The 11,041-nt window shown below is 52.7% G+C and overlaps 7 protein-coding genes across 7 annotated transcripts; 4 read left to right on the top strand and 3 right to left on the bottom strand.

Annotated features, from left to right (window-relative positions):
• Positions 1 to 120: 120 nt before the first annotated feature.
• On the bottom strand, positions 121 to 792 carry PHACADRAFT_154152 (uncharacterized protein; the record flags this gene model as incomplete). Its single annotated transcript, XM_007401656.1, has 1 exon — positions 121 to 792. The coding sequence occupies exon 1, from the start codon at positions 766 to 768 to the stop codon at positions 121 to 123; it is 648 nt and encodes a 215-aa protein (XP_007401718.1). The 5' UTR covers positions 769 to 792.
• Positions 793 to 1,128: 336 nt separating this feature from the next.
• PHACADRAFT_33224 (uncharacterized protein) lies at positions 1,129 to 1,725 on the top strand (the record flags this gene model as incomplete). The annotated part of the gene is made up of 1 exon (XM_007401476.1): positions 1,129 to 1,725. One exon carries the CDS (start codon positions 1,129 to 1,131, stop codon positions 1,723 to 1,725), a length of 597 nt encoding a protein of 198 aa, XP_007401538.1.
• Positions 1,726 to 2,146: 421 nt separating this feature from the next.
• Positions 2,147 to 3,758, bottom strand: PHACADRAFT_106742 (uncharacterized protein; the record flags this gene model as incomplete). The annotated part of the gene is made up of 8 exons (XM_007401657.1): positions 2,147 to 2,294; positions 2,346 to 2,544; positions 2,599 to 2,739; positions 2,794 to 2,909; positions 2,956 to 3,014; positions 3,084 to 3,112; positions 3,164 to 3,206; positions 3,261 to 3,758. The coding sequence occupies 8 exons, from the start codon at positions 3,756 to 3,758 to the stop codon at positions 2,147 to 2,149; spliced, it is 1,233 nt and encodes a 410-aa protein (XP_007401719.1).
• Positions 3,759 to 5,056: 1,298 nt separating this feature from the next.
• Positions 5,057 to 5,491, top strand: PHACADRAFT_265225 (uncharacterized protein). The gene has a single exon (XM_007401658.1). It carries the CDS (start codon positions 5,269 to 5,271, stop codon positions 5,437 to 5,439), a length of 171 nt encoding a protein of 56 aa, XP_007401720.1. The 5' UTR covers positions 5,057 to 5,268; the 3' UTR covers positions 5,440 to 5,491.
• Positions 5,492 to 5,811: 320 nt separating this feature from the next.
• Positions 5,812 to 6,600, top strand: PHACADRAFT_49593 (uncharacterized protein; the record flags this gene model as incomplete). The annotated part of the gene is made up of 4 exons (XM_007401596.1): positions 5,812 to 5,985; positions 6,037 to 6,105; positions 6,162 to 6,374; positions 6,436 to 6,600. Coding segments are annotated over 4 exons (621 nt in total), but the record flags the coding sequence as incomplete, so codon positions are not given.
• A 503-nt stretch (positions 6,601 to 7,103) lies between these two features.
• On the top strand, positions 7,104 to 8,826 carry PHACADRAFT_265227 (uncharacterized protein). The gene has a single exon (XM_007401659.1). The coding sequence runs from the start codon at positions 7,153 to 7,155 to the stop codon at positions 8,422 to 8,424; it is 1,272 nt and encodes a 423-aa protein (XP_007401721.1). The 5' UTR covers positions 7,104 to 7,152; the 3' UTR covers positions 8,425 to 8,826.
• A 122-nt stretch (positions 8,827 to 8,948) lies between these two features.
• Positions 8,949 to 10,625, bottom strand: PHACADRAFT_265228 (uncharacterized protein). The gene has a single exon (XM_007401660.1). The coding sequence runs from the start codon at positions 10,343 to 10,345 to the stop codon at positions 9,428 to 9,430; it is 918 nt and encodes a 305-aa protein (XP_007401722.1). The 5' UTR covers positions 10,346 to 10,625; the 3' UTR covers positions 8,949 to 9,427.
• Positions 10,626 to 11,041: the final 416 nt, after the last annotated feature.

Consider the following 11,041-nt stretch of genomic DNA (forward strand, 5'->3'; position numbering starts at 1 on the left):
TCAAGATGGCTGCAAGGTGGCCTCTCCGCACCCAGTTCAGCAAGCGTAGGCCCAGATTGGTGTTAATGCGCAGCTTTTTCAGAGCAGGCGCGGCGCGAAGAGCGTCGGCCGTGGAAGTGGTCATGCAAAAATTATTGCTGAGGATGACAGTGGTCTGAAGTATATGATGCACACGTCAGCTGTTGTGGACGATCCTCCTGTGGTTGTACTTACCAGTGTCTCCCATTGTGTCGCAATAGCCGACTGCAAGTATCTCTTTGCTTCCCTCATGGCTTTCGTGGACCTAAACTCTGATGTCCTGTAGTATATGTAAAGCTTCCTGGGATGGACCAATGAGAGCGCCTTGTGTAGGCCTCGGATAGCCTCTGAAGCTGGGACATGAAGCGAGATGTACAAAGTATGGACATTGGGCGCGTGTGCAAGGACGACAGGCAAGTGCTTCCCGAGCCCGCCTTCAAGTCTGAGGTACTTGATCTCCTCCCCCAAGTGCGTGTCGAAAGAAATGATATGTGCAACTGCCTTCGTGTGCTTCTGCTCGCGGAGCACTACGCCTTCGTAGAGCAGCGGCGAGCCTATCCTGAGCCAGCGTCGGGAGATCAGCAGCAGGTGGCTGACCGGAGCGTGTCCTGCCGAAGTCGACAGTGAGACCCATCCCCTGCCTTGCCCTAGAGTGTTGTCTCGAAATTTGCAAAACTCTCGCTCCGAGACGGAGAGCACGAGCCTAAGGACGTGTTCCAAGATCTCTTCAGGCAGCTGAGCCTCGCTCATTTGCGACCTATTAACATCGTTTTTGCACGTAAGTTGGCCATTTCATTAGTGCCCCGGGCCACTCACTGTTCCGGAGATGCTGAGCGTGTAGCTAGGTGCTTGCCGTTCGCGAGGTGACTCCGCGTCAACGGGCATCAGCGCTTTGTCTCCGCAGTGATGCGCCATCGGCAATTCATGATGCGCCTCGCGCCTCGCGCACACAGCCACGCCAATCACAGGAAGACCATCGGAAGCGTATTTGTAACGTGCATCAGACGAGTCAGTGTCCAGCGTTAATAGGTATATAATGGCTGACCCGAGCTAAGCAGGTCAATTTTCACCAGCCATCTCTTTGCACAACAAGACGCACGACGGCCTACCATGGCAGAGGCCAAACTTCCTGAAGAGATCATCCGTGAGATCCTCACATTGATTCTCCCACCTTTCTGCGCGAAGACTTTCTTGAAGTTCCCGTTGGAAAGCCGCCGTCCCTGCTGGGCACAAGAGCGGCCGGGTGCGCTCGAGGAAGGGGGAACCAACGTGCTCCTCATCTCCAAGCGTTGGCTGCGCATCGCCACGCCATTGCTCTATCAGGGCGTCGCGCTCCGCAAGTCGCGGCACACATCCGCCGTTGCACGCCTCGTCAAGGCAGACCCCGCGGTCGGGCGCGCCATCCGCTACCTACGCCTCGAGGGTGGTAGCATGACGCGCGAGCTCAGCACGCTCGTGAAGCACGCGCCGAACATCCACACGGTGTACGTGTCCGAACAGATGCGCACGGGGGAGAGCCTCGATGGGCTCCAGCGCGCTATGTCCTTGCTGCGTCCTACAACGCTGTACATCCATCTCCTCGCCCAGACGTTGCATAATTGGCGCGCAGTACGTGAGGATGAGATAGCGCTAAAGGCTGTAGTAGAAGTGTGGCCGTCTATCGTGAGTCCTCGTTGCACTGTTTCCTCGCGAGACCGCTCATCATGAGTGAAATGTACCCGGAAGGCCGAGGTCCATTTCTCAGACAGTCGAGTTATTGAGTTTTCATGGTCCAATGTCCTGCGCAAGACACCCTCTTTACGAGAGCTGCATACGCCGACGGCTTCTTTCGCGCATAATGATACTTGGTGCCATCGCACCCGGTATTGGCACACCGACGGACAGAAGACACCGCTGGAGTGGATCGCGGACAATCCAACCTTCGAGAAATTTGTCTTCCATGGGGAAGAGCACAGAGATTCCATACAAGCGATCCTGAAACAAGCACATCTCAGTGCTGTTGCCAAATTGGTGACGTATGTGGACGACAAAGACTAGCTCAGTGGGAATGCTCAGGACTGTCGAGAGGTACATTGTACAGTGCTACAGAGATCTGGCGTGTTTGTTACGTGTGCGCTAGCGATTGACATTACTTTGAAAATGCAGACTGCACAATGGGCAACTTGAATGTGTTTCGAATGTCCGCAACCAGCGGCCCCGGTCGCTCGTAGGCCGCAAAATGCCCGCCGCTCTCGTGCCTTGCAGAGTACACGACATTGCCGAGGGTACGGTGCCACCTGCGTTTATAGTCAGCGAGTAGCTCTCGCGTCCGGAGGACATGCACTCACAGACTGGGCGGCACAACGATCTCCTGCGGGAAAATACTGATTCCCAAGGGTACCGCGCCGTTGTAAAGCTGCGGATTACCCGGCTTGTCAAGTCGCATGTCGCCCGACTGGATAACTTCGTAGTATATTCTCACAGAAGTTGCAGCAGATGACGTTGACTGAGTGTGAGAAAAGAGGTATATATGAATCCACGTTAAGACTGAACGGCTTGGTAATTAGTGTTTGTCGTTAAGGAAGGGCGTGCCGGACAGACCTTCTTCCTCGGTCCACGGGTAGTCATCTGTCCATGTCACGAGCTTCTCGTAGATCCACGCGAGAAGGCCGACAGGTGAGTCTGCCAGGGAATACGAGAGTGTCTGGGGCATAGTGGACTGGATCCCGATGTAACCCTGGCCTGGTTCTGGACGTTAGTCCAAACTCAATCGGTCAGAAACAATACGTAACTGACCCTGTTGACCAAACCACGCTGTGCGCTGCAGGCCTTTCTTCTCTGCTTCAGTGTAGGGTGTCGTCATGTGAGTAAGATAGAGACGTGGGAAAGCTTTGAACGTCGGAGGACCGGCACTGGTACCAAGATTAGTGAGGGGTATGTGGAGCATTTGTTACATACACTGGGGAGTTCGTGTGCCATGCTTTGGCATGCTTGGGTCCGTACAGATGAACAATTTTCTGGCTAATCTATGACAGGACAAAAGACGTTAAGGTCACAGAGAAACGCTCTATAGGAGGGGTGCCTACGAGAAAGCCCCAGTCTCCGCCCTGAATGACTGCACAGAAGTTAGCCTACAAAGGATTCTGCTGATGAAGATATTGCGCACCATACTTGTCATATCCAAGCATGATCATCAAATTGTGGCAGAACTGTGTGCGAATCATACTGAACATCCAACGAGTTGACAGCGAGGTGACTCGCACCTCGGCATACTGAACGAGCGCGAATCCACCCTTCTCTGGGGCACTCGTATAGCCAAAGCCGGGAAGGCTTGGAGCGACAACGTCAAAAGCAACATCATTTTCGTTCTCCGGATTAGTGAGCATGGGCAGGACTTTTCGCACTTCGCAAAAGTGGCCCGGCCATCCATGGATAAACAATAAGGGTATGCCCTTCCTGCCTTCTACCTCGTTCGCGCGTTTGTGTACAAAGTGCGCCTGGAACATCCCGTGGTCGCGCACCGTGATAGGAAGTGTGAATTGCGGAAGGTCATCATTCAAAGCTGCTTCTGCCTTCCGCCAGTCGTAGCTCGTCTTCCAGAACTCAACGATGCGAGCTATATCTGCACTGGGCACGCCATATTTCCACGGGTTGTCGCTCGACGGCGCGGGCGGCGGCAGTGTTGCGGTCTCGAGACGCTGCTTGACGGCATCGAGCGCATCTCGCGGGACGGAGATCCTGAACGGTACAGGGGATGGCATCGTGGTCAGGAGCAGAGCAATGCTATGGAGTCATTGCACAAGCCAACCAATTTATACGAGCTCTCGCGTCCAATGGCCTTGCATCTTGCTCGGTCGCCGGAGTGGAACTTCGCTTTGGCGTCTCAGTCTGAAATTTCGAGGTCACGTGCTCTGTGACAGTCTGAGAGCTAGTGGCGTCGGGGCTTTGTGTCTCGACCGTCCTGAGGTTCGAATCGCTCAGCTGATATTCTGACCCGCGACATGACTCGAGTACAGTACTTGCAGACTTACGGACTTGAGCTCAGTACGAACTGCTGAACTAGCTTGCGACCAGACCTACTACGCGCTCGTTACGCTCGGTATTTCCCTCTAGTGCTTAGTTCCAACGTTTGTCACCAGAAGCATCCACTACTTGGCTAATGAGCGAGTGTTGCAAGCCACGCTGTACCCGTACGCTCACCCGAATTGGTGCATACACTCTCGACACCGTCCGGCACGATCGTGAAAATACGGCAACTTTTCTCCTTGCAAGTACAAGCACATTTACAAACACCATCTTTATAGCAAGAATTATTTGTACGTGTCCGCACAACAGCCACTGCAGATACATTCACACGTCATCGTATGGCAGAGATCTGCAGTCACTTCCGCGTGCACGGTACTCACCTTTGGCGCTTGAGCACGCGCACTCAGCATTCATGTCAAACGATCTCACAGTTGTCATTCATGGAAGGATAAGGACCATTCCAAACTCACGACCCATCGTGATAGCACTGGCCACCTCACACGGGAAGTGCGCCCCTCCCTCTAGACTACCACCGCAGAAGTGGTTTCGTCATGAATAGTGAAGCATTTGTGGATGTGAGTGAGCAATTTAAGCAATTTGCTGACGTCGTTGACGAGTTATTGTGCAGGGAGAGGAATCCACAGGCACCTCCGTGGCTTGGACATGCACCAAATGTGAATCCGTCTTTCTGCAAAAAAACATTGCGCGATTGCATCTCCGTGTCAGACACGCCATCGAGCTATCTACTAGCCATGCCAAGGTGTGTCTTGACTCCACTTGGACGTAATCTGTTACTGATTCGCGTTCTGTTAGACGATTGAGCATGTTATCAAGCCTTCTCCCCGCGCTGCAACACACGACGTGTACGAGGTATATCGAATGTTTGCTGTACGCCGTTTAGATCGCTCATAAACAAGTTGCGGAAGCACGTCGCCGGCATGATAGCAGGTAGGGCATGTGCTCTAGGAAATTCGCAAGGGAATATCGCTGAGAAGAGGTACATTGATCGTTTTTGGCTCGAGCGTGTGCTTATATCTGCCACTGCTTCACAGCTATCAAGTCCTAGAAACACTCATCAACGATAAAAACAATCCATCTCTGTTGCCTGTCGTCAATTATGCTGTCCATGCTGCACGGCATCGCCGTTCGGTGCTACATGTGGGTGAGTTTTACTTTCCAACGGGTTAACAGACTAATTAGCCCCCATAGCTCGTCTCTGCACTAGGTGGTGCAGACCCGGATCTCATGGCCGCACTAACGCGCGATGAGGAGCAAATTATGAGGCTACTCAGCAATATGTCAGACGCAGACAGGTGCGACATTGTGTGCCTCCGCGGCCCTCATGCAGCCGACCTGCTGAACCTTCTCGATCTGGTACGTCTCTCTCACGCTATCTATGCGTTAATCACCGAATAGCACGGGACCTTAGATTTTACATCCTACATCGCCAGCTGCTCCCGATGTTTTTCCATTCAAAGGGAGTCTGTCGGGACATGGTGCAAAATTAGAACACTCACTGCAGCGTGCGTTCGTGCGGCTGTGTGAATCATCTCTCCAGCTTCCGCACAGGCTACAGCTATCTCGGGTGCGCTTGATGGACCGTCAGCCTGTGGACGGCGGGTCATACGGAGAAATCTATAAGGGCGAGTATAGTGGAAAAATCGTGGCCTTGAAATCACTCCGTATCTTTCGCTATCGTGAAGACGACGCCAAAAATTCGAAGGTAATGTAGGTCTTTTATGGCTGATACGGTAGATTATTGACAAATGTCTCCTTCAGGCGTTCTACAGGGAGATTGCGCTCGTCCGTGGCATAAGCCACAGACATGTCTGTCAGATTATAGGCGTCGATCGAGAGTCCTTCGCGGGCCTTACCTGTGTGGTACTTCCCTGGATGAGTTACGGCAACGTCCTACAGTATATAGCGAAAGTCGGTTGGTTTGCTCAGGACGCCATTCGATTGGTCGGTCCCTGTCTAGAATTCGTAGCCGAATGTTGCTAACAGTTTCGATAGATATATCAAGTGGCATCGGGACTGGGATACCTACACGGGAAGAGCCTTGTTCATGGAGACCTACATGTCGTACGTTTGATTAGTGAGAGTGCCTGCTGACCTTGACTGATGAATGTCTCGCTCAGGGAAATATCCTCGTAGATGCAGCCAGAGATATTCGCTTAGCCGATTTTGGGCTCGCCAATTTCTCAGACTCTTCAGTAAGCTGCAGCTCAGCCCAGCCCGGTGCAACGCGTTGTATGGCCCCCGAGATTTTTGATCCAGCCCGCTTTAAACTCTCACGCGCCCAGCACACGCCTGCTAGCGACATGTATTCTTTCGGTCAGGTATCATGGCAGGTAGGCCTGGAGTACCGGACCAGTCGACTCGCTGTTCCCTTCTGACAAACTCTGTTGCTAGATATATACCGGGAAAATGCCCTTTCCCGATATGAACAACAATTATCAGGCCATGTTAGCTATCCTTGATGGCAAGAGCCAGCAACGTTCGCTGTCTGACAGGGATATCCCCAACACTCTGTGGGACGTTATGCAAGCGTGCTGGCGCTTTGAGCCGCCTCGGCGTGTTGATGCCCGTACAGCGCACCACCAACTCGAGGCTGTCGATCTCCCCAGTCATATTGATCTATCCGTCGTCGACACTACTCCACCTGCTACCAGCGAATCTCCGTCATCTACCTCGGCGGCAACTATCAAGGCATCCGGTCTTCGGGATCTGTTTAGCCATGGCTCTTCACGAACTTTGTCCGGATCTTCCACTCAGGAAGGTACCAAGAATGCTGCTGGCGCACTTGATGTAGGGCAAGAACTGGATGCTGTCATCACGAGAGCGGGTAATATGAGGCTTGAGCTTGAGAGCCAGCCACCCTCCGTCTCGGAAGCCTCCGCGCGCTCGGCCGAGATTTGGTTGCAGGACCTTTGCACATTATGCCAGAAATCTAAAGACTTTTATCCCGATGTCATGTGGAAAGTTTATGACGAAGACGAACTCGACCATGGTTCCACGAGGGACGTCTGGGGACATTCAGGTACACATTATTCCCTCATTCGCCCAATTAATCTGCGTACTCAATATTATCATTTCGCAGCAATCATATGCATCCGTGCACCGTCGTCTATGCAGAAAAGATATCTTCCGTCGGGTCCCCCGGAAATATCAGATGCTGGCCCCGTACGAATCAATCTCCCGGAGCCCCTGCTTTCAGGCGAGCTGGAGCTTCTATATACTGGGCGCGGACTTGGGGAAGCGTTAGACTATCTTTTTTACAAGGGAAGAGATGGCAACACCGACATAGAGGGAAACTTGACAGACAAACTACGCAAAGACTTCCTCTCCTTGTGGCGCTCACATCTTCACTCAGATATTCGTATCGTTATCATTGTTGCGAGCGACGCAGCTTCGGGCCAAGAACCTCAGGCAGCTATTTTCCGGTCACATCGCTTCATCCTCGCGTCTCGATCGTCCTACTTCCGCCAGCAGCTCCGACAAGTTGAGCGAGTATCCGGCGAGCTCACACTCACCCTCCCATCCCCACCATTCACACTGCTCTCTCTATATCTCACCCTTGGATGGATTTACGCCGGCACGCTGGCCTTTTCCGATCAGCATTGGAATCTTGCTACTGCGTTCGAGATCATGCGGTGCGCGACGTACCTATGTCTCGACGCTCTGTACGACGAGATTCAAGCGCGCATCGTAATGGACATGATGCACGGGCTCTTCCATCCTTTCCTGCTCTTTAGCGAATACGAGAGCATCACTGGCGGCGCATGGGGCGCAGTCGGATGTAAGTGCCGCCAATGCACGCGGCGCGCACCTCGTGTACTCGAGTTCGCCCTAGAGGACGAAGTGAAAAACGCGTATCTCGAACGTGGCGCACGCCGTGCTCTCATCGCATATTTCGGCGAGGGATGGTGCACTCCGGAATTCGCACACCTGTTACCGAAGACTCGCCTGTCCATCCTCAAGGAACTCACAAAGTGCATCATACCACTCAACATCTTCCCACTGCTGTACGCCTCACAGGCCGGCATGAAGAAGCTGGAGGGGGTCGGAGAACTTTGGGCAGCCGTTTCGCGGGAGATGTTGGTCGCCGCTGTCGGCAAGATTGATAAAGTTCTGTGCGACCAGTCCGCCGAATGTTTCCGGCAGAAGGAATGGCTGGACATCGTGGACACTGCAAACGACGGCAATGCAGAACGCGACGAAAAGCTGAAGTGGATCACCAATGCCGTACAGCGCGGGATTAATGATTCGAATGCTGCAAAACTCTACCAGGTATGTGACGAAAGATTCCCACTGAGCCCTACGGCTCAACGACTGTCAGGTGCTAAAACAGTCAATACTATCCCACCCTCATGCAAGCTCGTTCGTCCGAACGCACGTTGAACAAACCTATGAGGGCATATTGCGCCGATCACGAACTCGTTGGTTCCTGTCATATGCTATCTGATATACGACTTACAGAAAGCTTACAGGGTGCGACACTAGTAAAAACGACGAAGAATTTCTCAGCCTTCCAGCAATTCATTTGCAGCCATGAACGATTCAGCACGCTCAACCCGAAGACATAGCCTGAACATACGACGAAGGAGGCGTGCTGTCGCTTGTGGAAGTTTTGAAGTATGATGTATAGTGAACTTTGTGTTTAATTACGTAGTGCAATTCGATACGGCCTTCAGTCATGAGTATAGTCACGTTCCTAGAGAAAAGTTCTTTGCACCACCGGGCCTGTTTCTAACGTTAACCATTAATGTCACAATTGCTGTGTATCTCGGGCTCTATTGACGGCAATGTGTAAGTGAATGGCCCGGGACATGTAAACCAGGCGGCTGATGTGTACACGCTGCCCAGCTCGGGATAAATTACTCGAACGCTCATTCTCAGGTGCGCGATGAAAGTAGCTCTATGACTCAGCATCTATTAGGTCCTAGTACTTCTAAAACAGTCCGTGTTACGAATGCACAAGCGCGTGAGACAGTCACCAGTCGAATATAATACCCTGGAAGAGCTAGACAAGGCAAACAAGCTCCGTGGGCTGCTTTCACAAAACATAACTTCGAACGAATCCAACAGGTGGGAGCAACGCTCATAATGCGACTGGTAAACCTATCGAACCTTCCGAGCGACACACAAGTAGATGACACAAAACCCTGAGACCTGTAAAAAAGCAAGAGCAGCGTCCAGACCGAAGAGTTTATCGCCGACGGCGCGAACCAGACGCATGGGCCGGACCTTGCCAGTAAGATGGTACGCGCACATTATAGGCGGTGCTACTAATGGGCATCGAGGTGCTTGCGAGCACCTCCTGGGCCGCAGCTTCCAGCAAGTCCGGAATATATCTGGCAGATACTCAAGCATAAGATCCCGGCGAGTTGAAGCCTGGCTCAGATCACGTACCTTCCGCTCTCATCCTGCTCTCCTGGCCGTGCTTCGAAGGCGAACAGCGGGAGGTCCGGGGGGAGAGACGGGGTCGAGGCGAGACATGCGAAGATATCCTCCTTCTCGGCCAAGCCGCGACACCGGATGAATTGTAGGTTCGGGCTGCGAAAGATGGTCGCGAGAGGAAGCGACGCGTCGACGTCCGCAGAGAACCATTTCCTCGCGTCCGACGTCGAGATGTGAAGCTCCTCGAGTCGGTCGGCCTTCCGGAGGCAGGTAGCCATTGAGGGCGACATGGGGAACGAGTCACAGAGATACACGTGTTTCTGGAAACGTGCAGTGGAAGATCAGTGGGAGTAGACGAATGGTTGCAAGCGGCCGGGCTCACCAGGTTGGCCCAGCGGCTCGAGATACACGTCTCCATCATGGCTCGAAGCTCGAGGACAGTCTGATTGTTGCGGCTGAGCCCGGACAGTGCGACTTGGTGCGCGTAGAAGTTCGTCGGATCCATCGTCGTCAGAGATTTGCGCATCCCGGCAATCGTATCACTTGACGCAAGCTCCAGGTTTAAGTACAGGTGCTTGATGTTGGGCGAAACCGCGACAATGTACGAGAAATCCCGGCCGTATCCGCCCTCGAGCCTCAATGTGTCGATCTTCTTGCTAAGTCCGGGACAATCCTGGAGAACGACCGCGACAGCCTTCGTGTGCGCGTTCTTCCGGAGTATGACAGAGGTGTAGAGCAGCGGCTTCGCGATCTTGAGCCAGCGCTTTGAAACAAGCAGGTAGTTCAGGCGTTTTTTGGTCTGATAGGCTTGTGCATTGCCGCGGGCTTCAGTTGGGAACTGCAAGAAGACCTCAGGAGGGATGAATAAACAGTAGGACAAGATTCTGTTCAAGATTTCGTCAGAGAGCAGAGTCTCGTGCATGTCCGTCCTGATTCCAGACTGGTGGGTGTATGAAGCAACGATGCCATCTAGGAGTTGGGCGTAAGCTTATGTGGTGGCTGGCCAATGTCTAGACAGAGTCAGCCTCGATGCTGTTTCGGGTGAGAGCACTGAAAACCAGGTGGAAAAAAGTTTTGTCTTCCGGACGAGGGCGATGCAACTTGCTTAGGACTCTCCCATACGCTGCCACCTGCGACAAAGACGCAAAAAAGGCAAGAGTTCTGCCAAGTATGCTGGCTAAGTGCATGTCGGCGAATAACGGAGAACGGCGGAGATGCAGGACGCGTTTTGGCGTCTACTGGTAGCGGCTGGCGATGACATCAGTAGTTTACGTCAGCACTTATTGCATCAGTTCGGGCGCTAAATATTAAATATCAAATGTTCGCATTCACGCTCATCGGAACGTTCTTCCACTCTTATGTTAATTTCCTCAGACAACCGCCGCGACATGAAGTCGAGAATCGATCATTTGCGCATGATAATCAATTCAAACGTGTGCACGAAGGTCTACCTGTGTAGTATAAATGGAAGTCCCCGGCAGATGTGTTGCAAGGTGAACCGTATCCCCCCATCGACACCAATACGACGCCAGATGAACTCATGCAAAATTAACTATACAGGCTCGTAAGCTTTTGATATCCACACCTGTCCACGCGTCGACGGAATAATTGGCAACGC

Source organism: Phanerochaete carnosa, assembly GCF_000300595.1.
Source record: "Phanerochaete carnosa HHB-10118-sp unplaced genomic scaffold PHACAscaffold_13, whole genome shotgun sequence".
Lineage (NCBI taxonomy): Eukaryota > Fungi > Basidiomycota > Agaricomycetes > Polyporales > Phanerochaetaceae > Phanerochaete > Phanerochaete carnosa.